This window comes from Triticum aestivum, chromosome 5D (assembly GCF_018294505.1).
Source record: "Triticum aestivum cultivar Chinese Spring chromosome 5D, IWGSC CS RefSeq v2.1, whole genome shotgun sequence".
NCBI classification, from domain to species: domain Eukaryota; kingdom Viridiplantae; phylum Streptophyta; class Magnoliopsida; order Poales; family Poaceae; genus Triticum; species Triticum aestivum.
This window is the reverse complement of record NC_057808.1, coordinates 468047562-468075271: the sequence shown is the minus strand read 5'-3', so window position 1 is coordinate 468075271 and position 27710 is coordinate 468047562. Positions and strand designations below refer to the sequence as shown.

The following is a 27710-nucleotide window of genomic DNA, read 5'->3' as shown; positions in this document are numbered from 1 at the left end:
AGAAAACACTTGGAACTGCCACGACGAAAGCAAGCTGATTACTAAATTAAATTCACAACAATGAAAAACAAGCTTATTCCCTACTGTTTTTTGTTTTGAAAGGTTAATCCCTACTCTTTTTTAGGATATTTTTTTAAAGGTTATAATCCCTACTTTTTTTAGGATACTGTTTTTTTTATGAAAGGTTATAATCCGTACTTTTTTTTGAGCATACTGTGTTTTTTAGGTCGAGCATACTGTTTTTTTTTATCCGTTTGAAAGGTTATTCTCTACTGTCTACTTATTGTGGCGGACTCGTTGCCAGAATGCCGGGACGCAACCGCGCGAAAAGGTTGCGAGACCGCGACGGCGGCCGGGGTCGACCGGCTGCGCCACACCTTTGCGATGCGATGCGATAAGACGGAGAGAGGTCGACGGGAACAGCCGCGAGCGCGTGTCGGGCTCCCGGTGACGTCGGGGTGTGTGTGGACTGTGGAGTGCAGGTGCAGCTCCGGGAGATCTTCCATCCGACGGCGCGCTCGGCGCTTTTCCCTTTCGGCTAAGCACCCGTGTGGGTTTTGGCCGAGTAGGAGAGACTGGACGGCACGCGGACACGGGTGTGTGGATGTTGACGAGGCAGGCAGCCTCGGTCGTTGGTACGCATCTTACGTGTGATTGATAATAAGGTCGGATGATGTTGATGGTCGATTGATGTCATTATTAGCTCCTCTTATAAAATGCTGATGACGAGTAGCTGACCGATCAGTGGAGCCAAGAGGCAAAGTGGATTTCAGAAAAAGGAATGACCAAATAGCCGAGCCGAGCAGTCCAACCAAACAAGTGGAACAAAGAGGCAACCCCCGAAGAGACAAAAAATAGCTCGACAGCTTCCAGAAGCAATCCAGACGAACCGGGCGGCAGCATATGGAGCATGATGCCCACAAAATACACTTCTCAACTGCCACGACACAGCCAAGTTAAAAGAAAAATGAGTTTCTCGGCCTGCAATCTCCAAAAAAATCTCCTGCGATGAACTGAAACATCAGAATTTCTTTTCTTCGCATACACACGCAACCATGCTGGCTGCGATAGATAGATTATGATAAACAACAAATGGTCAAGCCCTCTTGAAATCGACATTCTCCAATCATTGTTGTTGTCTTGCACGGCCAAAGTACAGAGATTGTTGTTGTCTTGCACGGCCAAAGTACAGAGATTGTTGTTGTCTTGCACGGCCAAAGTACAGAGCTAAAGTTACATAGCTTAACAACGGCCTTCTAGAAGAAGCTTCGATGCCAGACCACCAGAGAGCAGAACAAGAGGCCGCGCAGAACAGTTGTTACAGTCCACTTCAGGACCTTACATCCACCCATCCATCCAAACTACAGAATCGAATCACAGATAACAGCACCATACAAAACTAACGTTCCGTTACAAAGAATTTGTACAGATGACGGCGGAGACAGACCAGCCTGTCTGTCAACGGTGAGAACCGGTTTGCTATGGTTCGCATCAAATCTTATTGGTTGTCGACGAGCAACAGCTGCCTGGCTTCGGCGACATGGACCTCGATGGCGTCGAGGTCCCCCTTCACCTTGTCGGAGACGTGCGGCGTGGACGCGTCCAAACCTCTGGCGACCAGAAGCTCGCCGAGGTCCCGCATCGCCTGGCTCAGCTTCGAGTTCATCTCGTCCAGGGACGCCGTCTGGTGCTGCAACGACGCCTCGCACACCCTGATCTGCTCCTCCCCCAGCTTGACGTGGAAAACGCTGTCCTGGTAGTCGACCAGCAAGCTCGGCACGTCCTTCTGCTGAACCTCCCAGACTTCGGCCAAGGCGTGATCCCGGACAAACTTCTCGGTATCGGCTTCCAGCAGGGAGAGGAAGCAGCCCTCTACCTCCGATTCAAGGCGTGAGATCTCGCCGTCGATGTCGTCGCAGTTCCTCATGCTCTTGATTTCCTTCTGCACCACGCTAAGCTGCTCGCGGGACTTCTTCAGTTCAGATAAGAGCTTTGTCCTCTCCTCCTCGGACTTCAGCAGCTCAGATGCCTTGCCGAAATTCATGGGCTTCTGCAACGGAGTGGCAGGGCAGTCCAGGTTGTCGATGGCGAAGAGAACCCGTTCTGTCTCCTTCCTTTGAGCCTCGAAGGAACGGTATTTCTGTTTAAGACCATCGATTTTGTTTCTCAGCTCGGTTTCAGACCTGCGTGCCTCTGCACGTGCAGCGGAAATCTCGGTTTTGCGAGTTCTCAGGCTACTCAACTGTCCCATCTTTTTATTCATTAGTTCCACGTTGACGCCAAACTTGGACCCGGCAAGGGCTTCGGTTTTCAGATGCAAGTCCCAGCATGATGCCGCGGGCGAGAAAATCTTGCCTTCCAAAGCGTTTTCTCTCTCGTGTGATGCTGACAGTGCAGACTTGAGGGCGTTGATGTCTTCCTGCTCTTTCTGAACATCTAGACAGCAGAGCTGAATGCTTGATGAAAGTTCCTCTGCCTTGGTGCTAGCCATTTCAAGCAGTTTGAAATATTGCACTGCGTCCTGGGCAGTCACAAGCTTGCCTTGGACATGCTCCAGCTTGACACGCACAAGCTGCATCGCTTCTTTGAATGCTACAATTGGAGAGTCATGTACATGCTCTCCTTGGAAACCCTCAGCATCCATTTCAGCATCTCTGAACTGAATGTCTTCTGTAGTTTCAAGATTGCTTTGCATAGTATCCATTTCAGCATCTCTGAACTGAATGTCTTCTGTAGTTTCAGGATTGCTTTGCATGGTATCCATTGCTTCATCCATTTCAGCATCTCTGAACTGAATGTCTTCTGTGGTTTCATGATTGCTTTGCTCAGAAAATTTCCTTTTAAATTCATCCCTTTCTTGCATAGCTTTCTCATACAAACTCATAAGTTTGTCATTTTCTTCATGCATCTCTTCCAGTTGAAGCTGCAGTTCTGAAAATTCAGATCTCGAAGGGTCATCCTTGTGGCTGCAGTTTTCATCCACTATCATAGGCTCTTCTACAGCATCACTGCGTGAACCATATGCACCCTCTGGTTGGTCATCCAGCAGGCTATTCCCTCCATTAGAAGGACGGCTGCTTTGCTGCTCATTCGAATCTTCAGTTTGAGGAATGGAAGGATAATTTCCATGTTGTTTCACCTCAATGTTGACAATAGCCTGTTCATAGAGATCAACCAGTCTCTTGTTATCCTCGATCAGGGTCGTAAGCTCTGATCTCAATTTCTCATTCTCTTTGGCCAACCCAATTGCAGTTTCATGAGCTTCTGCTTCTCTTTGACTTGCAGTAGCTATTGCATCTACCAATGTCTTAAGTTCTGTCTGAGCATCAAGCAAAACGGACTGTTCCTGGTGCTGTGCAGCCTTAAATTCTTTGTTCTCATGGTCGCATTTCTTCGCTACCTCCAACTCTACAGTCAAATCATCAACACGCCTGCACAACATCCAATGTGAGAAATGAACCACATAAATCTCTGGACAAGAAAAAGCAAAAAAAAAAAACAACATAATTCCAGACACACAAAGAGTAGTATGCAGCAAAAACCATCAGTGAAGCATGCAAACCAAGATGATTTAGAAATGACTTGCCATGCTCTTTAGGGCCTTTTTACAATTCTTGGGATATCATATACGAGTAAATCAAACAAAATGCAGCACACAAAGAGTAGTATGCAGTGAAAACACCATCAGTGAAGCATGCAAACCAAGATGATTTAGAAATGACTTGCCATACTCTTTAGGGCCTTTTTACAATTCTTGGGATATCATATGCGAGTAAATCAAACAAAATGCAGCACACAAAGAGTAGTATGCAGTGAAAACCATCAGTGAAGCATGCAAACAAAGATGATTTAGAAATGACTTGCCATACTCTTTAGGGCCTTTTTACAATTCTTGGGATATCATATGCGAGTAAATCAAACAAAATGCAGCACACAAAGAGTAGTATGCAGTGAAAACTATCAGTGAAGCATGCAAACCAAGATGATTTAGAAATGACTTGCCATACTCTTTAGGGCCTTTTTACAATTCTTAGGATATCATATGCGAGTAAATCAAACAAAATGCAGCACAGATGAGTTGTTGGGGTTGATCTACACCTATGCTAGCCATTACAAACCCAGATGTTCAGAACTGATGCCATCAGTCTTCTGAGAAGCGCACTGCAGCGCCTTTTCTTGAACTTGCACAAATGCATCATTAACTCCAACCACTAAATAATTGATATCTCAAAAGAGTATGGCAGAAACATATTATCCATTCTATATGCACAGTACTACCAAGCAGAAAAAAAATACTAGATTGCCTGGAAGGAACTAAGATACGTTTCAGTGATAAGAGAAATAGGCACCCAGATTCAGGTTGAGGGGAACTCAAACCTGGGTGACCTCCCACCAACTATTCTAGGCTTCGTTCCTTAGCAGAGAAAACAACAACAACAAGAATACCAAGAACCAAACTGTAGGTCTTGAAATGTTGCGCGCAAAAACAGCACAACAATTTCTTCAGTTACAGTGACTTGAAACACTAACCAAAAAGTGTTTTTGACTTCTAGATGCTATACACCTGTAATCTCATTCGTGGGGCACCAAGGGTTTTACATATGTGAGAGTTGTGTTAGGATATGGGGCCTGAAGTAAATACTGTAAATTTAAGGAACTAACTATGATCGCAAAAGCTGATGACATTAATATTCCTTTCTCATCATACCACACAACCATAGCATGCAATAACAGAATACACAAGACAAGAAATAGTGATATACCTCTCGAGTTTCTCTTTTGCTTGAAGACAGACGCTCAAATTTTTACGTAGTGACTCGATTTCTCTCTCATTTTGAATAGCCTGTATAACAACATTACAAACTGATGTTACAGAAAATAATGAATCAGAATAGGATACTTATTAAGTCAGCTACCTCCTCCGTATTGGAGTTGATCAACAATGTATACATATGATTAATTTACAGGTTGTTTTAAAAGATCTGTGAAGATATCATCAGACGATATGCCAAATATAGTTCTACAATACCAACCTGCACAAGAAGAAACTCGTTTTTCTCATCACCAGCTTCCTCCCCAAATAGTGAGAGGTCCTGCAGAAGTCATTATGGGATATCGTTTAAGCAAAATGGTAGGTAAAGAGATATAATGCCATGCAAGTATTTGTAACAGTATTCAAAAGTTTTGCATATATTTTCACTAAACTGGAGTGAAGTCTACAAATTATATAGCATACCTTGTTAACAGGATCCTTCTCATTCATAAGTTTCCAGTCAAGTGCTTCTAGGAGCTAAAGGCAAACAAACTAAGTAAGTTCAGGATGTCAAAAAAATTATAAGAGTAAAAAAAAGTTTATTTTAGTACAAAAAGTTTTTATTACTAAAAATTTCCCCTTCACAGGCCAACATGTCATGAAAGTGGATACCTGATGTTCTAAAACATTTATCTGCTGATGCATTCTTTCCAATTCTCCTTCATCAACAAATGACTGCAACCTACACGTTCAAAAAAAAAAGCCATCAAGCTACCAACTATATTAGTGTAGGCAGTAGAAAAGGGGGGAACTGAAGTGATTGGATAACGAAGCTAACCTTCGAATCTCCTCCTTCAGTTGTAGGTTTTCCATAGCAAATCTTGTAATTTCTGGATTTCGTTCTAGTTGGTTCCGTAGAGCTTCGATTTCCTTCATGAGGTCTTCCTTCTCTTGCAAGAGATGTGCTTCAGCGGATAACTTCCCTGATGCAACTTGCTCCAATCTCTTGATTCGATCTTCACGAAAGCGAAGCCTCATCCTGAAACTTCTCACCTCTTCTGATCTTTGAGTCGCCTGTGGTGCAACAACAAATTGACATTAAGAAAAAAAAATATTATACTGGCATATATTTGCTTTTTTAGTGACAAAGTGTTCTAGAGTATCTACAAAATCTAATGTAGTGAAGAAAGATGCATACCAGCTCTTCGGCAATCTGCTTTGCAGCAATTGCTGCCTTTAGCTTTGCTTCTTTTTCCTGCTCCCTCCTAAAAGCGGCGGCAAGTGTAATATCATAATCTCTCCTCTGAACACAACACAAGAAATAGAAAGTAAGCATACGGTCAAAAACATAAGTTCAACAAACAGAGCCAGTATATGGATAATGTTCGAGATAGACAAAACAGTATATGAATACCTGTGTAGCTCTCTTATCAAACATAAGTGGACTGAATGTGCCATTAGCTTGATCCCATTTGAATGCGCTAGGGGACTCGCAGACAAATCCATTGTTAGTAAATCCAGATTGTCCTTGCAGGCGACTAAGCTCTTTCTGTGGTAATAGCAAAGCATTAGATTGTGTACAACAAAACATATTAACGCTCTGCAACAAAAAATATCAGGCACAGGCCACTGTTAATTAACAACAAACGTCAATCATGGACCATAGTTAGAAGAAACATGTTAACCTGGAACTTATTGCAATCCAGTGCACAGAATATTTTTCATTAAACCAAAATTGAAATGCATCATCTATACCTTGAGATGTTGGATCTCTAAACGCATGCTCAGAACGTCACCAGAGGCATCCTCATTTATAATAGCCTACAAAAGTAACAATTAGTTATTGTTTTGTGTCTTAAAAACAAGTCAATAAGACATGTTCATGACATACATTATTCCGTATGTGCTTAGCCCGTTGCGCGAATTTTAATGTGCTCAACGTCTCAGCTGCACAGCTAGAAATACAAATTAAAATATCAGTAAGATGCATGTAACTATAGCAAGCCTTTTGCAGAAAAGGAAAAAGAAGTCATGTTTAGAAGTCTACCAGCTAGATGGGCTTATATTTGCAATTATAGTGGTCTTGGAGTTACCTCCAAGTGAGTCCTGAAAAGAGATGAAAATGTATAAATAAACAAAGTTAACATCAGAGATGTCAAAAACATAACGTGAGAAATCTACCACTTCAGCTGTGCATATTACCTGCAGCAGAAATGTCAATTTCGAATCTCGGTAGGGAACATGCTGTGACTTTTTGTTTGACACAGCAATAAGGCTGGTAATAACATGTCTGTAACAATCCCATAGGGAAACAGTGAAATGATTAAACTGAATCAAGTCAAGCTATGAACAGTTTAGTATTATCTGAGGTAAAGAATTGAAGCTCAACAACTAACCCTAAGGTTGAGAGTGACTTGTTGATGTTTGAAGCTTCCTTCAAGCGTTCCCCTTCAGCACCTGAACTCTTTTGCCTGCACATCACACATCGTCCACGTTCAGTGGCAAGAATAGGAGACTTGAAAAGCATAACAAGTATATTTGTGGTAGCTCTGAAATACAAGATCATACGTAACAAAACAAGCAAGGTTACATGTGGAACTTACCTCTCTGAGCCAGCAAGGTCAACAAGGTTAAGATGAGAAAATCGATGATGCTTGATCCCTTGAGATTCCCACTGTAAGGTTGATAGTTCAGTTAGAAGATTAAGTGCATCAATACATATGCACGCATTAAGGTAGGGACAAATAGATGCTGGTCTAGCAATATCTTTGAAAGTTAAGGCAAGAACGCTTTGCTTCCTATTACACAAAAACTATACCTTGCTCTCTATAAGACATGTGAATACACTATGAGAACGGCTACTTGCTCGGTTCATATTGGTAGATGCCACCTTTCTGTTTGCTGCCCCCTGGAGAGAAAATGCAGAATTTAGCTAGTGAAACTAACACAGATAATAAACTGACTAATAAAGGGAGGGGAAAACTTGCTGCAATCCCTAGAGATAAAGGAAAAACTAGTGTAACATGCCATGCGAAAATAATGGATCTGATCAGCTTAACTGCAGTCCATGTTCTAAATAGTTCAGTCACTCCATCTAGTAAGTAAAGTACAATATGCTAATTGTTCCTATGTAAAATTCATATTTACGTATTTCTATTCATACTGCATCAAAAGAAAACTGTATTGCATAATGTTTAAGTATATAGGTTTGAAAAGTAAGTGGCTGTAATTGTCAGTGACGGTTGCTAAAACGATCAAAAGAGAAGTCAAGGAGACAAGGAATTGGAGATTGAAACAGCATGTTTATATTTATACACTTAGTTTATATATGTGTATTTGACTATTTGTGCGAAGAACCTTGAGCAAAATTGATGTAGGCATGTTATATTAGGTACTGCCAAAATCAGGCCTACTACGCTGTTTTTGGGACACTGACCTCGATAAGTTGTTGCAGTGCTTCTCGGGCATTAGAAACCTCATGTTCAGTCAGATTCTCAACATGCATACCCCTTTTCGCATCCTCCCTTAACTGTAAAAGAAAAGCATAGCTAAGACGGTCATGGTCCAAAGAAGTTAGATGCCAACTTTGTAAACTTTTCCCAACAGTGTCACGGCAAAGATGCAACCACCAAATAGCTGCCAATACGCAGGCACTAGATTTTAGTGAATAACCTGTAAGTTTGTTGCGTTTGGATTGAGCAAATCCAGAATCTGCTCATTATATATCTCCAAGAATGAGCACTTGCAAGTAAAACTGAGCTTTTCGTCTCTTCTTATTTCCTTTTCCTGCAAACACCAATTGAAAAGTTTACCTTAGAAACAGTACAGCATCTACAGCACAAAATTAGACATCAGAATAAACATGTCATCAGAGCTTGCCTTCTGTATTCTTAAGAAGAGATGCTCAAACACTCGAGGTGTCATACCACAGTTCTCATTGTTCCTCCGTGTGCCATTTTCTATGTCCCCAAGCATCGTGTGGGTCTTGCCACTACCGGTCTAAGAAACAGGACACTTTTGTAAGCACAATGATTGAAAGTGCAAATAAAAGAGAGTAAGCACAGTGCAACAGCAGGTGGAGGCTGTAGCTCACCTGCCCATAAGCAAACATGCAGCTGTTGTAGCCAGCCATGCAGTTCTCCACCATGGGCACCCCAGCAACCTTGAAAAGACTCTCCTACACAGCACAAGCACAAGAGCGTTTACGCATCTGCTGAACAAGTGAAGGAACAGGCGAACGAGAGACCGAGAAACAAGGATTATACCTGCGTGATGTGCTCATCGGCAACTAGATCAAAGGTGAACCGGGACTCCGGGTGGCAGGTCCATGTGATGCTCTGGCCGCTGTCCTGCCTGACGCACCTCTTCTCCCCCTGCACCGATATCTCGCTGCTGCTGAGCGGGCGGACACGAATCACGACCTGCGGGACGGAGCGGTTAGCGCGGGCCAGGCGTCACGAACTAGGTGTTCGACGAAATGCTCCGTCGGCGCAGCACGCGGGCGCGGGCGAAACTAGATCGAGACGCCGCCACGAGGGGAGAATCGAGGATGCGGAGGCGCGGGAGCTCCCGGAGAGGGGGGCGAGAAGAATCGCTACCTGCACGTTGTTGTCCTTCCAGAAGGAGGGGTCCTCCTGCAGCTCGAACCGCGCGGGGCCGGAGCTGTCGTCGTCGCCGCCGTCCGACAGCATCGCGGCTGCGGCTGCGGCTGCGATGGAGGCGGGGATGGGCTTGCGGCGGGCGGGATCTGGGCGGAGCGGCGGCGGCGGGCCGGCGGCGGTGGGGGTGGGGGTGGGGGTGGGGAGAGGACGAGATTGGGGGTTTTGAAATGGAGAGCGGAGAGGAGGAGTCTGGAGACGTTGGGCGATTTCAAATTTGGGATCTGGCCAGGGAGAGGAGGCGGCCACCATAATAGAAGTAAATTGCTGCGTGTGGGGCCCCGTCCAGCTCACCAATGCACCCCCGCGGAAGTGTGCCAGTTACCAAACACTGGTTGTTTCATCGGTTAATCAGTTTTTTTTTTTGCACACACATCAGTTAATCAGTATAGAAGTAATTTCAAGCTTCTTCTAGAGGAACACTACAAATTTTGAGCTCCAGAACTCCAGTCGGAGCCCGAGCTCACCCGCACCCACTTGAAAAAGATTAAAACAGACTACAACGGCGAATGCCGCGGATCAATTCAAGCGAGTGTGTGGGGGTGGGGAGGGGGGGACAAATTCAGCAAGATCATATAGCTACGCGCTTGCCGGCATCGGATCCCACGGGGAAATCCACCGCAGCGGTGTCATCCATTGTTATCGATGCGGTGAGCCCCTCCATCTCCCTCTAGCCTCTTAACTCTCTCCTCTTGCATCTTTTATGGCTTGGCAGCTTCGGCGGGATGTGTGTGGCGGCGCCCTTGGGCACGATGGCGGATGGTATTTAAGGACACGACGACTCGGGGATTTGGTGGCGTTGTGGCTCGACGACTTTGTGGGCGCAACGGTGGCGAGGTCCTAAGGGCAAGCAGCCGTGTCATGAGGCTGAGAGGAAGCATGCTCGAGAGTTTTGAGGGGTGTGTGCGTGCGTTAGGCCGGTGTGCGTGTTGTGAGTTTGGTGTGTGTGATGCAGTTGTGCGTGTTTGTTATACATTGAACTCACGAGGTCATGTTGTTGCGGGTATCCCTACACTTTCCCGCATCATTGGGAAGGTTAATAAATGAGGCGTGCCGGGGAGAAGGCATGCTAACATCAGAATATCTGAAAGTGCAATTAATCCCCTGGTGGTTTTGGTAATTTATAACAACATATAGCTCATTGAACTAATGATCATTCAAGTTTAATATTTTAAAAAGTTCAATGAATGGCATTGGCATGGACTAGAGATGTGGACCCCTTAAAATGCTAAGGACACATATTGGCAAAAGCTCAAGACTCTTCGTTTCATTTTTAGTGATCCAAGATCACATTGAGTCCATAGGAAAGCCAATACTATTAAAAGGGGATGAAGTGTTGCTTAATGCTTTGCTTGCTCAAAGTGCACATCGGTCCCACCGAGATTCCTAATGTTCACATTTTGAACTAAATCGGTCTCACCAAGTTCATCTATTCGGTCTGACCGAGTTGGGTCAAATATGTGTAACGGTTGGATTTTGTGTGGATGCTATATATACCCCTCCACCCCCTTCTCCATATGTGAGAGATCCATCAGAACGTGTCTACACTTCCAGCATACAATTTCTGAGAGAGAACCACCTACTCATGTGTTGAGATCAAGATATACCAATCCTACCACAAGAATCTTTAATTCTAGCCTTCCCCAAGTTGCTTTCCACTCAAATAATCTATCCACCATATCCAAATCCGTGTGAGAAAATTGAGTATTGGGGAGACTATCATTTGAAGCACAAGAGCAAGGAGTTCATCATCAAGACGACATCTTACCTTTTGGAGAGTGGTGTCTCATAGATTGGTTAGGTGTCGCTTGGGAGCCTCCATCAAGTTGTGGAGTTGAACCAAGAAGTTTGTAAGGGCAAGGAGATCGCCTACTTCGTGAAAATCTACCCGAGTGAGGCAAGTCCTTCATGGGCGATGACCATGGTGGGATAGACAAGGTTGCTTCTTCGTGGACCCTTCGTGGGTGGAGTCCTCTGTGGACTCGCGCAACCATTACCCTTCGTAGGTTGAAGTCTCCATCAACGTGGATGTACGATAGCACCACCTATTCGAACTGTTGGGGAACATAGTAATTCAAAAAAAATTCCTACGATCATGCAAGATCTATCTAGGAGATGCATAGCAACGAGACAGGAGAGTGTGTTCACGTACCCTCATAGATGGGAGAGTGTGTTAACGTAGTTGATGTAGTCGAATGTCTTCACAATTCAACCAATCCAAGTACCGAACGTACGGCACCTCCGTGTTCAGCACACATTCAGCACGATGACGTCCCTCGAGCTCTTGATCCAGTAGAGGGTCGAGGGAGAGTTCCGTCGGCACAACGGTGTGGTGACGGTGATGATGAAGTTACCGGCGCAGGGCTTCGCCTAAGCACTACGACGATATGATCGAGGTGTTAAACTGTGGAGGGGGCACCGCACACGGCTAAGAGGTTATCTGTTATCTTTGGGGTGCCCCCTGGCCACATATATAAAGGAGAGGGAAGAGAGGCCGGCGGCCAGGAGGGGTGTCGGTGTCAAAACCGGCCGATCTCAGGTAGGGGGTCCCGAACTATGCGTCTGAGGATCGAAGGTAACAGGAGGCAGGGGACACGATGTTTACCCAGGTTCGGGCCCTCTTAATGGAGGTAATATCCTACTTCCTGCTTGATTGACTTTGATGAGTATAGGGGTTACGAGAGTTGATCTACCTCGAGATCGTAATGGCTAAACCCTAGATGTCTAGCCTGTATGATTTGTGTTAGCCTCTACGGACCAAACCCTCCGGTTTATATAGACACCAGAGGAGCCTAGGGTTGTACAAAGTCGGTTTACAGAGAAAGGAAACTACACATCCGAACGCCAAGTTTGCCATCCACGCAAAGGAGAGTCCCATCCGGACACGGGGGAAGGTCTCCTGTCTTGTATCTTCACGGCCCATCAGTCCGGCCCATGTCATAATCTAGGACTCCCTCAGTAGCCTCTGAACCAGGCTTCAATGATGATGTGTCCGGCGCGCAAATTGTCTTCGGCATTGCAAGGCGAGTTCCTCCTCCGAATACTCCAAGGCAGTCTCCCGAACAAGAGAAGTGAGTCTGGCTCTATATAATAGTTACAATCCCCAACCTCAAGGGCAAAATACTTAAGCAAAATAAGTTATGTCCTTCGACAGCTTTTTCGAAGAGATGTTACGTCTGGCCTTATTATTGAACCGTTTTGTTGGCCTCCTACCTCGCGTTTTGAGGCGCGGCCTCTATCGACAGGTCTTGTCAAAGAAGAGATCGTGTCCCCTTATTACGGGATTCTTATCAATACGGGTTTGGGTAATCCAACCGTGTCATTCGCGCGACCCCTTGGGAACAGGCAAGTTTTTAAGGCTTAAGGGGGGGCGCTTGATATTCACGGCCTATATAAACGGATAAAGATCCATCTTCTCACCCCACGCCCTCTTCTTTCCTCTGCCTTCCCATCCTCGAGCTCCAGCGCCCAAGCTCCAATCTTTCCCACCGCCACCATCCCTTCCAGCAATGTTCGGATCCGGTGCTCAAGGCAAGTGGATGGCCTCCTCCGTGACAGAGGAGAACGTCAAAGAGCTCCGGGAGGCGAGGTACTTGACTGCGGAAATCACACACAGGCTCCCCGCAAAAGGGAAAGTCATCCCCACACCAGAGCCCGGCGAGAGGGTCGTGTTCATCCCTCACTTCCTCCGCGGGTTAGAGTTTAGCCTTCACCCCTTTGTTCGCGGTCTCATGTTCTATTACGGGCTAGATTTTCACGATCTAGCCCCGAATTCCTTCCTTCACATCTCGGCGTTCATCGTCGTGTGTGAGGCATTTCTCCGCATCCCCCCACACTTCGGGATGTGGCTCAAGGTCTTCAATGTGAAGTCGAAGGTGGTCGAGGGGCAGCACGCGGATTGCAGCGGCGCCATGGTGAGCAAGCTCCCCAATGTTACCTGGCCCAAAGGGGCCTTCATGGAGACCGTCAAGACATGGCAGCAGGAGTGGTTCTACATCACCGAACCATGCGGCACCAAGTGGGTAGCCGCTCCTGCATTCAGATCCGGACCCCCGCCGCGGCTCGCGTCGTGGACCAACAAAGGTCTGGACTGGGGATCGTCTGACGAGGTGCTGATGCTGCAAAAGCGCATCAAGAGTATCATAGTAAAGAACACCAGCCTTACTGATGTGATCCAGGTGATGCTCGTCCGTCGAACCCTTCCCTGCCAGCGACGGCCTCTCTGTATGTGGGAGTTCAATCCGGAAGGGCCGCAGACCCTGCAGCATTTCTTCGGCATGACGCACAAAGAGATCTGGAAATTGCTCTTCAAGACTCGAAAGTCGTGGCGTCCGAGGACATTGGCCTTGACTGCAATCACCTGGGCACCCCCGCAAGTATTAAATTTCCGAACATAGCTTAGTTCATCAAAGAAAAAGGGGGTGTTGAGAATTTCCTCCTCCAAACAGGGTTGGACGAAAAAGGAGGAGCGGATCAGGTGTTTGGCCCCACTCCCCGAAGATCCAGCCAATCCTCTGCTAATGAAGATGCTGGTTCCGGTGCCATACTAGGTGCCGTCGAAGAAGGACAAGAAGAAGAAGAAGTGCAAGGAGGCCGAAGATGGCCTCCACCATAAAGGTACTTCGGACGCCGTGTCCGGAGGGACCGAGGCTCCCTCCTCCCACGAGGGGGACGAAGACGAGGACGAAGAGGAGGAGGAAGAAGATAACCCTCCTCCCAAGGGGAGGAAGAGGGCGGCCTCCATAGACCCGGAGGCGACGGCAGCCAAGAGGGGAAAATATCCCTGTCCGATGACTCGGATTCAGACGCCGAAGCCATCCCCAAGCATCACCCCAGGGTCAAGCCCCTAGCCGAATCGTAAGTATCTAAGGATGCTCTACACACATCCAGTCTTTTTTGAATCGTGGGAATCATATTAAATCATGTGCTGAAGTCCGGCCCGCGATCTTCCCCAACTATCTTCATCGTCGGGGAATTCTCTGGCGTCGGAGATGATGGAGAGCGAATCACCTCCGCGAACCTCCCCGTCACCTACTGCGGACGACGCCGAGGTATTATCCCAAAGGACCTCTCCGGTCCATGGAGAGGCGCGGGGGACCACCAAGACGGCACCAGAGGGTAATGCCTCGGGTGCTGAGAACATGGGGGACGTAATCCCCATGGAGACTTACGGCGGGGGCCTAGACCAATCCGGCCCCAGTCGAACACCATTCCGGACACCCAAGTGGCCCCGGGGCCGAATAAGCGCCCCCTTCAAAGGAGGGGGGAGCGCCAACTCCAGCGGCGACCTCCACTAATCCAGAGGCGCCGAACACACTGATGGAGATGCTTCAATGCGCTTCCATCGTGGAGGAGCACCACATCCTAATGGGTGCGGTGGTTGAAAAGGTTCAATCCGCCAAGAGCGGGCTAAACGAAGCCTTCGCTAGCCTATTAACAGGTTTCGAGGTATGCGATGTAAGAACTTTTTAGCCACTGTTCATATGAAAAAATATGCATGTGTATAGATAGTAGCCCCTAAGACTCTGTTCGGTTTGTGGAAAAACGGCCGAACAGAGGATCGATAGTATTCCCAGGAGATAATGTACTTGTCTATTTTGAAAAAAACATGCATCACTATTAGCGGCAGCCGCCCAGGCCGCCGAAGTATCCGAGCTCAAGCGGAAGCAGGGGCTGGCTGATGAGGATCTCGTCCGCATCAACAAGAGGTTTGATGAGGCACAAGGTATGTTTTTTAAAATGTTTACACACCCAAAATAATATACCATGTGGAGTCTAAGCTCCTGTGTTGCCCTGTTCATTTGCAGGAAGTGCAGTCACGGTCGAGACCCTGAAGGGCGACCTCGCCAAGGCCAAGGAGCAGGCGTGGGTGAGCCAAGCGGCTGCTGACAAAGCGGCCGCGGATTTAAAGACCGAACAGGCTGCCCGCCGCCGATACGAGGAGCGGGTGACCGAAGTAGAGCAAGCACTCAAGGATGCCGCCAGCAAGTGCGAGTCCTTGGAAGAGAAGAATAAATCCCAAGCGGCCGAGCTGGACAAGGCTCTCTAGGGAGCCAAGGAGGCGCGGAACGAGTCCCGTGCGGCGCGCGAGGAGATTGAGCAGGCCAAGCAGATAGCGGCTGGTAAGCGCTTTCTTTTACAGAGTAAATTCGGCAATCAGAAGTATGCCTTGCTCACTCGACTGTGGAGTTCTCCAGACGCCTTTGCGGATCTTCCGAAGAGTGTTGCCGATGCCGCGCAGTTCTTCCGGGCCCAGGAGGGGCACACGACGGAGAAGCTATTCTGGTTGCAATTCGCGGCGCAAGAGTGCCCGTCGCTGTTGAACGACCAGATGGCGCAGTGGGTCGAGCTGCATAGGATGTCCGGGTTGGCCATGAGGAACATTATAGCCCAGCTATGGCCAACCGAACCCGTTCCGAGCAGGTACTTCGGCCTGGTGCAGCGACTCGTCGATGCGCTGCCCCGGATTGATGCAATCAAGCGGTCGGCATGCATAGAAGGTGTGCGGATGGCCTTCGCCAGTGTCAAGATGCACTGGGCGAAAATGAAGGCCGCCGTTGTGGTAGTTGAGGTCCCGCCTAGAGGCAAGGACCACCGCACGCCGGAGCACTATTTCGAAGACGTCCTAGAGGGTTCCCGTTTGATAGAGGGTCAATGCTCGAAGGATCTCATGTTCGAATGAATGTATCCGGGTTGTCCAGACTTTTTGTTTATGAAACAAGGCCTATGTATAATATGCTTGCTTGTTTATCCTGAATTATTTTCCTCCTGTGCGTCCATTTGTTATATCTGAAAGTTTGCTAGTCGTCGGCTTCGGCCCCACGTAGATGCTACGAGGGTGTTCGGAATAGCACGTGACCACACTTGTTCCAACGTCTTGGTCCGTAAAGGAGGTGATCGTGCAGCGAACGAGGCAATCAGACTATGCGGCTTTAACACTCTCACTTAGCCAGAGGAGTTTGACAATGGGATTAGAGGCGTAGCCCCTAGTGTTGTTCGGCTATCCGAACTTGGGTGCTTGAGACGCCTGACCGGGTGGAGACCAGTCCTTCGTATAATACAGAAAAAATCTCTAGAGATTTAGTGAGTCGCCGAATTGCTGACCAGCTCTCGCCGCATCATGACAGCCAGTTTTCGGCTTTCTTTACTGAGGTGCTTAACTGGACGAGCCAGAAACACAATCGCAGTAGTTCTCCCTTTACTACCTTAGCCGAACAAACGAAACATAAGGTGGTAAGCACAGTTGCCGGGCAACCCAACTATTGACCAAAGACATGATTCGGAGCCGATGCATATAATGCTATATTAGGGACACCGAAGTGTACTATGAAAGTGTTTGGACTTTTTGTTTTTGAATGTTTGTGGCCAAATAAAGCCCCTGGCCATTGATGCCAATGTGTGCATGTCCATTAGTCGTGAAGACGGCATGCAGATTATGGAGTAGGTCAATACCGAATAAGGTAGGAAAAAACCGTTTCCATTATGGTCTGATTTGATACGTTAAAACGTGCTCTTACAGAGGATGGAGTACAGGTCAAGGCTATTTTACATGCCAAGATTTTGTAAATAAGGGAAAATATCCATACAGGTCCTAAAAAAGGTGGTCTTTGAAGATCCTGCCGCACATCTGCGTCGTTTTTGCCTTTGAGGGAGGTTCCTTGAAAGGAACGGTCCACAGCTATCCTTATGAAACCGGGCTCAGAGAGAGTTCTTGTTCGTTCGTGGAATAGCTAGGTTTTAATGCACCTGTGGTTTTGAAGAAGAAAGGGAAAAATAATCAGGTCAAGGTCATATAGGGTGTAGCCGTGCTATAGACTCATCTGTATTGTGCCTCCGTTGATGCCCAAGGTATTTTGAGTGCGTAATTATGCACACGAGGTACAAATGTCGCGGATGTGTGTGGCAATCGACGGAGGCGAAACTGCTAGGCTAGCTCTGGAGTTACTGAGCTGTCATCGCACATAGTTGACCGGACTCGTTTGTCCAGGGGCTTGATGGCCGATGAGGTATGCGGCTTAGTAGGGCCGCTTTGTACCTTGGCCGCGAGGGCTGCGGTGTGCTCCTCGGTACGGAGGGAGCGCTCCGTGTTTCCATTAACTGTAATGACGCCGCGGGGTCCGGGCATTTTGAGCTTTAAGTAGGCATAATGTGGGACCGTGTCACGACCGGTTTTCCAATAAAAATATTTATTGAGAAATCGATCCCTTTTACGGACCAGTAGAGAAGAATCCTTCTTACTGGTAGACAAAATCTTGATCACAGAAGAAAATACCAGGAGTACTGAATATAATACAAGGTTGAGCGGAGACTGCTCAACAATTTATTACAAGCACGCCGATAAAACATAACGGCGAATAGGGTGGCATAACTACTAGCTCACAAATAAAAGCGGTGGTGGATAAATCACAGCGAAGTGGGTGACATGACTCCTGAATCTAACAGCTCTTCGAGCGTCGGAGTGAGGCTCGAGGATACTTATTGTGGGTGGCGGAAGCGTATATAATACATGTGACCAATATCCAGGATCGCACGGGACTGACTGGGACTCCTCTAGGCGTCGGACTCACTATCAAACTCTTCATCCATGAGATCGCCTTCGTCAACATCTGGCCAAATCAACAAGCCAGGTGAGTACTATGAAAGTACTCGCAAGACAGTTCGGACATAAGATATAACAAGTGTAAACATGATGCATATGAACAGATTAACAAAACGCACTCAGACAATGAAATAATAATGCATGGGAAATAAAAGGGAAGTCGGGCGGTAGTCCTCCCGAAATCCCAAAGTAATACTGAGGGCCGATCGAGTGTCTGAATGACTCCTCGAAAGGATACAAAAAGAATAACAATGCCGCAGTCGGGCGTCAAGGCAACACCACATAAAGGGCTTATAATAGAATATAAATGACAGTGCGTGCCACAGTCGGATGTCTGAGCGACATCACATAAAGGGCTTAAATCAAAAGTAAATAACAAGAGTGCCACAGTCGGACGTCTAAGCGACATCACATAAAGGGCTTATATCAAAAGTAAATAACAAGAGTGCCATAGTCGGACGTCTGAGCGACATCACATAAAGGGCTTATATCAAAAGTAAATAACAAGAGTGCCACAGTCGGACGTCTGAGCGACATCACATAAAGGGCTTATATCAAAAGTAAATAACAAGAGTGCCACAGTCGGACGTCTGAGCGACATCACATAAGGCTTATATCAAAAGTAAATAACAAGAGTGCCACAGTCGGACGTCTGAGCGACATCACATAAAGGGCTTATATCAAAAGTAAATAACAAGAGTGCCACAGTCGGACGTCTGAGCGACATCACATAAAGGGCTTACATTCACAACTTAATAATTTAGTAGCTCATAAATTTAATATCACAACAAGGGAATATTCAGATACGTGATAAAATAAAGGTTAGTCCATCCACAGGAATAACAATTCAAACGGGTATACCACTCAAGCTTGTTCACCGGGGATTTGCCTCTAGGACTGACATAGATATGGATATACTGGTCACGGTCCTTGACCATGGATACGATGACTCGGAAGGATTTGACTCTGCAGAGTTTGTACTTTAACCACAGCCAACGGATTTCAGTAGTCATAGGGACTAGTTCCGTTTACGGCGTTTTGGAAGAAACACATCTAACCAGTACACACCCATTCAACATTCCGAAGCCAGGAATCACCCTCGGCAACGTTCAAGAAAAACTTGAGACGGGGAGGCTACAACCTCGCGTAGCATGGGATCAAATTTATATACGCGCGCTCTAAGGGGTGCCCCCCTCTCGGTCCCAACCGGAAACACCCATGCCCCCTGACCGGATGACTGGCTTTAATCCAGGGCCATGGAACCCTCATCCCGGCCCCTCTATTTGGTGTGTACACGGAATGAGGTTATCAACTTACTAAACCGTATTCTTTGCAGAAAACAAGTGGTAGCACGAAAGGGAAAGAACGGTAACGTGACTCAGTCCACGTTAACGTCGGAGTTTATCGGATGTCGTAAGGCTGGCATGCTACAACAATACCACCTTACTGCCTTTCATGTCACCACATGACTAGGCCATCTCTCATCAGAGATCACAGTAACTTCGGAACACACGGATAGATGCCTTACATGCAACGAGATACTCACCGATGCTCTTATGCCATGCACAAACCATTCAAGCAAACATGCAAAACACCTATCATATTAAAGGTTCAAACATGCTTGCCTGGTTCGGAGAAGTCGGAGTCTAGCTCGGCGAAGTTCGCGGCTCCGTCACCTCTTCCGGAACCTACGGTATAGCGAAAACGTACACTAACGTGAAAATCATCGCGTGCATAAAATTTGTTCCAAAAATTTTCCAAATAAATACTATAAAAAACTAGACAAAAATAAAAGACTGACAGAAAAAGAATCAATCAAAAATCATCTTTTATTAAAAAGATATAAGGGTTTTAGTCCAGGGACTAATCTGTGATGAAACAGAAAAGATCCAGGGACTTAACTGAGAAAACAGAAAACGGTTCGGAAAGAAATGCGCCAGCCCAAAGAGAAACGTATTCTGCCCGAAGGCGCTTCAGAAAACGGTTCGCGGTGAAAGAAGAGAGGCTGACGGGGGGGGGGTCCACACGTCAGGTTTAAAACGGCCAACGGAGCTCGCCGGCGCCCGAAGGCTGCGGTGGTCGCCGGCGTTGAACCGCGGCGAGACAGGGAGATCGGAGGGTACCAAGAGGTTCAGTGTGTTCTTCCGCGTCGGTGGGTGGTGGACTTGGTCGACGGAGAGCACCACGTCGACGGCGACACTTTCTCCGGCGGACGGTGGCTCGGGCGATGGTGGAGAACTCCGGTGGGTGCTGCAAACTCCAAATTGAAGCGCGGGTCAGCAGAGTGGATGCACTAGAAGGCTACTGGCAAGAGCTGAGGGGTAGGGGTGCACGCACGGGAGCGAATCGAGCAGGGTCCCGTGGCGGGTCGAGGCGGCCGGAGTTGGGGAAGAAGGCTCCCTCGGGGCTCTTCCAGTGGCTTGGCGGGGTATTGGAGGTGTGTAGAGGTGGTGTGGGTTCGAGTTTGAGCTCGGGGCCTCTATTTATAGGCGATCCGAGGGGGTGGCCGTGAACGGGATCGCTCCGGCGAGCAATTACGGCGAGGCAGGGGTTGGGCAGGGAGTTTAAGTGGCCAGGCAACATCAAGGAGGTTTACTGGTGCCGTTCCCCCGCTAACCTTGGTCGGGCTTGGCGTAATAGCGCCGGTCCTCGACGGGGCGGCCGTACGGGCACGGCGGCGGCAGAGAGCGCGCTCCGCGCCTAGCAGTTCACGACGAGGGTGTCAGCGCGCACGGGCGAGTGGGTGGCCACGCGGCGGCCTCCGGTGGCTTGGACGGCGCTGGACGGCGCCTTCTACGCTGCGCCTCTCTCTGGCGGCCGCAAAGCCGTCGCTGCCGTCGCTCACGGGTGGCGCACCTCCTCCTGCTCGTCGCCGACGCCCGCAACCTTCCAGGCGATCATGCGGCGCAGGGATAAGAAGGAGGGGACAGGGAGCAAGGCGCCACACCAGCTACTGGCAAGATTGAGAACAAGTTCTGAAGAAAACGACAGTGTTCTCTGAAACTGTTAACTGAACTTTCTGAACCTGACAGAAACAGTGCCCATCAAGTGCTCGACGAAATGATTTGGCATGAAGAAATTTTTTTCTGGAGCTGGGACTTGGTGAGGTGACCTCTCAATGCACCCAGAGGCTGCCTGAATTTTCTCAGATTTTTAGGAGGAGAATTCAAATGAATTTCATCAAATTTGGCAAATGAGGTCCAAACTTGCAGCAAGAATAATTTGAAATATTTGAACTGGAGACCAGTGGATCTTCATGGATCCTGGTTGAGGGCTCAAAGGACTAGCTAGGGAAATTGGTTTGGAGGCAAAACTCAAAGTAGAAATGGTAGCTCCTTTGTAAATCTCCAAGAGCTAGAATAGAGGCAGAAATAATTTTTGATAAGAAATAAATGGAAGAGAAATTATGGGGAGGTTCAACTTCTGGATTTGAAGTATATCATGATCCAAAGATGGGGAAAGGCTTATGGGAGGGGATTTCCACTTAGGTCATGGCAAGAGGGATTTTTGAAAAGGGGAGAAGATCACTCCAAATGCCATAGGGCTATTTAAAAGATTTTTCAAAAGAAATTTTCCCAAGTGAAAAGCATTTGGTTTTGAGTCCAAATAAGAAGGGAAAACCTCCAAGACCAAAAACCAAGTCTTGGGTGAATCCAAACAAAATACTTGTCATAAAAGAAAATGTTTGAGAGGGAGAGTTCTTTAGAAGAAAATTTAAATACCCTCCTCAAATCAAAATAAAAGTTTGAAAAATCCAATTAAAAATTTTGGGTGTCACAACACCTACCCCCTTAGGAAAAATCTCGTCCCCGAGATTTCTGCTGATCTTCAAATAGATATGGATACTCTGCCTGGAGAAAATCTTCCCTTTCCCATGTAGCTTCATCCTCGATGTGGTTGCTCCACTGAACCTTGAAAAAATTAGTTGTTTTCTGATGGGTCCTCCTTTCAGACTCTTCCAAAACCTTTACTGGCCGCTCTTTGTAGGTGGGGTCTGGTTGCACATCAATGATTTCATGAGATACATGCTTCTCCGGGTTGTTCACACATTTCCTCAACTGTGAGACGTGAAACACGTCGTGGACGTCTGACAGCTCTTTGGGTAGGTCTAGCTAGTAGGCTACCGTGCCTCTTCGGGCAATTATACAGAATGGTCCAATAAATCTCGGGGCTAGCTTCCCCTTAATTTTGAACCGTTGCAGGCCCCTCATAGGAGACACTCGTAGGTATACGAAATCACCGGGTTCAAAGCTGACCTCACGATGTTTTTGATCGTAATAGCTCTTTTGTCGGCTTTGGGCTGTCTTGAGTCTGTCCCTGATCTGCTTAACCTTCTCCTCGGCCTCCTTGAGCATGTCTGGGCCGAAGATACGACTGTCACCTGTTTCTGACCAATTCAGTGGGGTCCGACACATCCGTCCGTACAATGCTTCAAAGGGTGCCATTTGTAAGCTGGCTTGGTAACTGTTGTTGTAAGCAAACTCGGCATATGGCAAACTTTCTTCCCAACTGGATCCATAGGTGAGCACACAGTCTCTCAGCATGTCCTCTAGGATTTGGTTCACGCGTTCCGTTTGTCCATCAGTCTGTGGGTGGTACGCTGTACTGAAAGCTAGTTGCGTGCCCAGAGCTTGTTGCAGGTGATCCCAAAATTTAGAGACAAATTGAGTGCCTCGGTCGGATATTATAGTCTTTGGGACTCCATGCAAACAAACTATACGGGAGAGATAAAGCTTGGCTAGCCTTTGAGTGGAGTAGGTTGTCTTCACGGGAATGAAATGTGCTACCTTGGTTAGCCTATCTGTGATGACCCATATGGCATCATTTCCGCGTTGCGATCGAGGTAGTCCGACGATGAAGTCCATTCCAATTTCATCCCATTTCCACTCCGGTATCTTGTTTGGCTGGAGTAGCCCTGCTAGCTTTTGATGCTCGGCTTTAATGCGCTGACATGAATCGCAACAAGCAATAAATGCGGCTATATCCCTTTTCATATCGTGCCACCAAAATCTTTCCTGAATGTCTTTGTACATTTTGGTTCCTCCAGGGTGGATCGAGTATGGAGCGGTGTGGCTTTCGGTTAGGATTTGTTGCTTGAGTTCCTCAATGTTAGGTACGCAAAGTCTGTCCCCGTACCATAATGTTCCTTCATTGTCTGTGACGAACTCTAAAGCTTTGCCAAGGCTCATTTTTCTCTTTATTCCCTCGATGCTGGGATGCCCTTGCTGAGCCTTCTTAATTTGGTCCATTAGGCTGGGATGTATCTCCAGATTTGATACGGTGCCCTCAGAGACTAACACCATGTTGAGTCTAACGAACTCCTGCTGAAACTCAGGCCTCAAGTTCTGTGGACCGTCGTTGCCCGGGCTGGGGTTCCGACTAAGGGCATCTGCCACTACATTTGCTTTCCCTGGATGGTAGTGAATGTCGACATCATAGTCCTTGACCAATTCCAACCAGCGTCGTTGGCGTAAATTCAGCTCTGGTTGCGTGAAAATATATTTAAGGCTCTTATGGTCCGTATATATTTCACAATGATTTCCCAACAAAAAGTGCCTCCACTCCTTGAGTGCATGGATGACCGCTGCTAGCTCCAAGTCATGAGTTGGATAATTTTCCTCATGCTTCCGTAGTTTCCTGGAAGCATACGCGACAACTTTGCCATCCTGCATCAGCACACATCCGAGGCCCTTCCGAGATGCGTCACAATACACTTCAAAACTCTTGTGTATGTCTGGCACAGTTAAGACCGGTGCGGTTGTTAGTTTCTTCTTGAGTTCTTGGAAGCTTTTCTCGCATGCTTCCGTCCATACAAATTTCTTGTCTTTCTTGAGCAACTGTGTCATTGGTTTTGCCACAGTGGAGAATCCTTCAATAAATCTTATGTAATATCCGGCCATTCCTAGGAAACTCCGCACATCTGTCACGTTGGTTGGTGGTTTCCAGTCAAGTATGGCTTTGACCTTTTTTGGGTCTACGGCCACGCCTTCTTGGGTTAATATATGGCCTAGGAAACCAACTTGCCTTAGCCAAAATTCACACTTGCTAAATTTGGCGTACAATTGATGTTTCCTTAATTCTCCCAAAACAATTCTGAGATGCTCAGCATGCTCTTCTGGTGTCCTTGAGTATACCAGAATATCATCAATGAATACCACAACAAATTTGTCCATGAATTTCATAAACACTTTGTTCATGAGGTGGACGAAATATGCGGGGGCGTTCGTCAGTCCAAACGGCATTACTGTGAACTCATATAATCCGTATCTGGAGGTGAATGCTGTCTTAGGGATATCTTCTGTCCGTACTTTTAATTGATGATATCCCGATCTTAAATCAATTTTTGAGAACACCTTGGCTTGTGCGAGCTGGTCAAACAAATCATTTATCCGTGGCATCGGATATTTGTTTTTGATGGTGACCATATTGAGAGCTCGATAGTCTATACACAATCTCAGTGTCCCATCCTTTTTCTTGGCGAATAATACTGGCGAACCCCAAGGTGAGGAGCTGGCTCGAATAAATCCTTTGTCCAGTAATTCCTTTATCTGCTTCTTCAATTCTACCAATTCTGAGGGTGCCATTCTATAAGGTTTCTTATAGATGGGAGTGGTGCCAGGTGCTAGTTCGATGCTGAACTCTATCTCTCGGTCTGGTGGCATGCCTGGTAGTTCTTCAGGAAATACGTCAGGAAACTCGCACACCACTGGAACTTTTCTCAGTTCTGAAATGTCCACTTTGTTCAATTTTGGTTGCCGTGACCGTGGTCTCTCTTGAGCGGTAACTTTTATTGTCTTGTCGTGATGGTGAGTGAGAATCACGGTCCGATTGAAACAATCAATAAATCCCTTGTTGGTGGTCAACCAGTCCATCCCTAAGATGACATCCAGTCCTTTATTTTCCAACACGATGAGATTAGCTTGAAACTTTAGTCCTTCGAACTCAATGATCACTCCTTGGCAGTAACTCTGAGTGATCTGCTTATTTCCGGGGGACTTGATGATCATAGATTTTTCCAAAGGAAGTATCGGAAAACCATGTTGTAAAACAAAACTCTTCGAAACGAACGAGTGAGAAGCTCCAGAATCAAACAAAACCGTGGCAGGTACTGTGTTGACAGGGAACGTACCGAGCACGATGTCTGGGGCATTCTGCGCTTCATCCCTGGTCACATGGTTCAGGTGACCCTTCCTGTGATTGTTGTTGGGGTTGAAATTGTTGCGCTTGGGGGCTGGATTATTCCCACCATTGTTCGGCTTGGGGGCCGAGTTCCTTGGTTTTGGGCACTGTTTGGCATAGTGCTCTTCTTCACCACAAGCATAGCAAGTGACCCCTGGACGGTATGTGAAGTCCTTGTCCCTGGAATGAAACTGTCTGGTTGGCCTTAGATCAGTAGTCGTGGATTTTCTTGCTTCAACCCTCTGAACATCAGCTTGCTTCGGTTGTTGCGGGCAAGAGTCGTCTTGTCCCTCTTTCGCTTACGAATATCTTCCAGACTGCGGCGCTCATTCTCCAAGGTAATGGCCTTGTCAACCAGAGTTTTAAAATCCGGGAAAGTGTGTACGACCAGTTGGCATCTTAATGCTGGCGCCAGGCCGTCCAAGAATTTTCCATCCTTTTGTTCTCAGTCATATGCTCATCGTAGGCATAACGAGATAGCTGGGTAAACTGACCGTTGTATTCTGTCACTGACATGCCTCTTTTCTTGAGGTCATCAAATTCTCTTTTCTTGATTTTTATGATGCTCCTGGGGATGTGTGCCCCACGAAAGCCTTCCTTAAACTCTTCCCAGGTGATGTTGTGTTCACTGGGATGCATGTGTAGGAAGTTTTCCCACCATGCTGCAGCTGCTCCAGTGAGGTAGTGAGGTGCATAAAGCACCTTCTCATGATCTGAACACTGAGCAATAATCAGCTTTCTTTCGATGTCACGAAGCCAATCATCGGCTTCAAGTGGCCTATCAGTGTGAGCAAACGTTGAAGGGCGTGTCTTCTGCAGTTCAGACAACTTGGAGTGTGGTTGGTATGGCTCACGGTGATTCCCCATATTGATGACGTGATTCATCATTTCTTGGTGTTGCTGTTGGCTTTGTTCGAAAAGGCGGCATACTTGAGATAAGGCTGCTTCGCTGTCCTGTTGACTAGACTGTCCCTGAGTGAAGTTGTTGCTTGTTTGTGTTCCATAAACTTCTTCTGGTTGATTGGGCATGGAACGAGTCCACGGACGAGACATTTTCCACTCTGGGGTATTATTTTGCAAAACTCATGAGAAGAACTGTGTGGCACAAGGAAAAATCTTGCAAAGGCAAAAATTTAAAAGACCTCAAGATTTTTCAAGAAAACATAAACGATTTCGCACGGAGAAGAACTGCTTAGCACATATCTTACACGCGATACGCAAACATATGATACAACACTCAGGATGTGCATACACAATCCTGACATGTTATTTAGGTTAGCACACTCCTCCGGAATGCAGCGCACACAGCTACTACAAACTAACGTACATATAAAACATAACATACATGCAGGCACAACGTGCGGCTACTAAGCGCACTCAGTCGGAGATGGTGACGATGTCCTTCCCCTTGCCGAGGGTAAGACCCAGCGGTGCAGGAGACTCAACCTCCACCTCCTCCCTAGTAGGCTCCAGGCGCGTAGCACTGCGCTGGGGTGATCGCGCGGGTGCGACAGGCGGCAGTGCGGGTGCGGCAGGCGGTGCAGCTCTGACTAGAGTAGGAGCGATGACTCGGTCGAACTCCTCAGTGGTAGGCAGACGGCGAGCAATGGCCAAAATGGCCTGTGCATAAGATGCTGAGGACGAGACGAAAGTCAGTGGCGGTGCCATGTGGAGAAGCTCCTTCCTGCTGGCAGGACCGCCCCGAACTAAGTCCATGCGGGCAGCCACAAGATCGTCCATGAGGTTGTCGAAAGATTCCTCCAGAGCTTTGAGATACTCCACAACCATCTCGACGGCTTCATCTCGCTCTCCCCTATGGCAGGCGAATGCATAGTGACAAGTATATGGCACATGGCATGGGAGGTAGCGGTAGCGACGAGTCTTCATCATAGGCAGGATATCCGAAAGGCGAGCTATCGCCTCACGGGCGGCCATCTGCATGGCATGCCTCTCCGTAGGCATGGCCCTTCCCACAAAATGGAAGTGGCGTGACGTAGAACGTCCTCCCTTGAATTGCACCACGGCTTGGTGCATAGACACGTCGTCGCTGAGCTTGTGCTGGTAAAGCGTGAACTCCGGACGAGTCGCTGGCCCGATCGCGAGCTTGGTGATGGAGACGAGGAGTTTGACAAACCCCTTGGGCACGTTAGTGAACACCCGAGTCTCGCAGCCGTTGCCAGCCATCTACAAAAGTAGGCAAAAATTCTGAGTAGTCAAATCATAAATTTATGATGACCAACAGAAAATAGCTACATTTGCAAAATGCTGAAAAAGCACTAAAGACGCTAATAACTGATTAGCGATCGCACCTAGTGGCTTCCTACAGTCAGCCTGGCTCTGGTACCAAGCTTGTCACGACCGGTTTTCCAATAAAAATAATCGATCCCTTTTATGGAGCAGTAGAGAAGAATCCTTCTTACTGGTAGACAAAATCTTGATCATAGAAGAAAATACCAGGAGTACTGAATATAATACAAGGTTGAGCGGAGACTGCTCAACAATTTATTACAAGCACGCCGAT

At 47.2% G+C, this 27710-nt stretch overlaps 1 protein-coding gene across 1 annotated transcript; it reads right to left on the bottom strand.

The window, feature by feature from the left end:
* Positions 1 to 1106: 1106 nt before the first annotated feature.
* Positions 1107 to 9561, bottom strand: LOC123122847 (kinesin-like protein KIN-12G). The gene is made up of 21 exons (XM_044543210.1): positions 9352 to 9561; positions 9019 to 9174; positions 8847 to 8930; positions 8633 to 8752; positions 8426 to 8539; positions 8190 to 8282; positions 7572 to 7661; positions 7357 to 7427; positions 7150 to 7224; positions 6956 to 7043; positions 6801 to 6859; positions 6645 to 6708; positions 6509 to 6574; positions 6168 to 6302; positions 5952 to 6056; positions 5592 to 5827; positions 5426 to 5495; positions 5237 to 5290; positions 5034 to 5093; positions 4764 to 4843; positions 1107 to 3431 (listed from the first exon to the last, which is right to left on the bottom strand). Exons 1-21 carry the CDS (start codon positions 9442 to 9444, stop codon positions 1499 to 1501), a joined length of 3846 nt encoding a protein of 1281 aa, XP_044399145.1. The 5' UTR covers positions 9445 to 9561; the 3' UTR covers positions 1107 to 1498.
* Positions 9562 to 27710: the final 18149 nt, after the last annotated feature.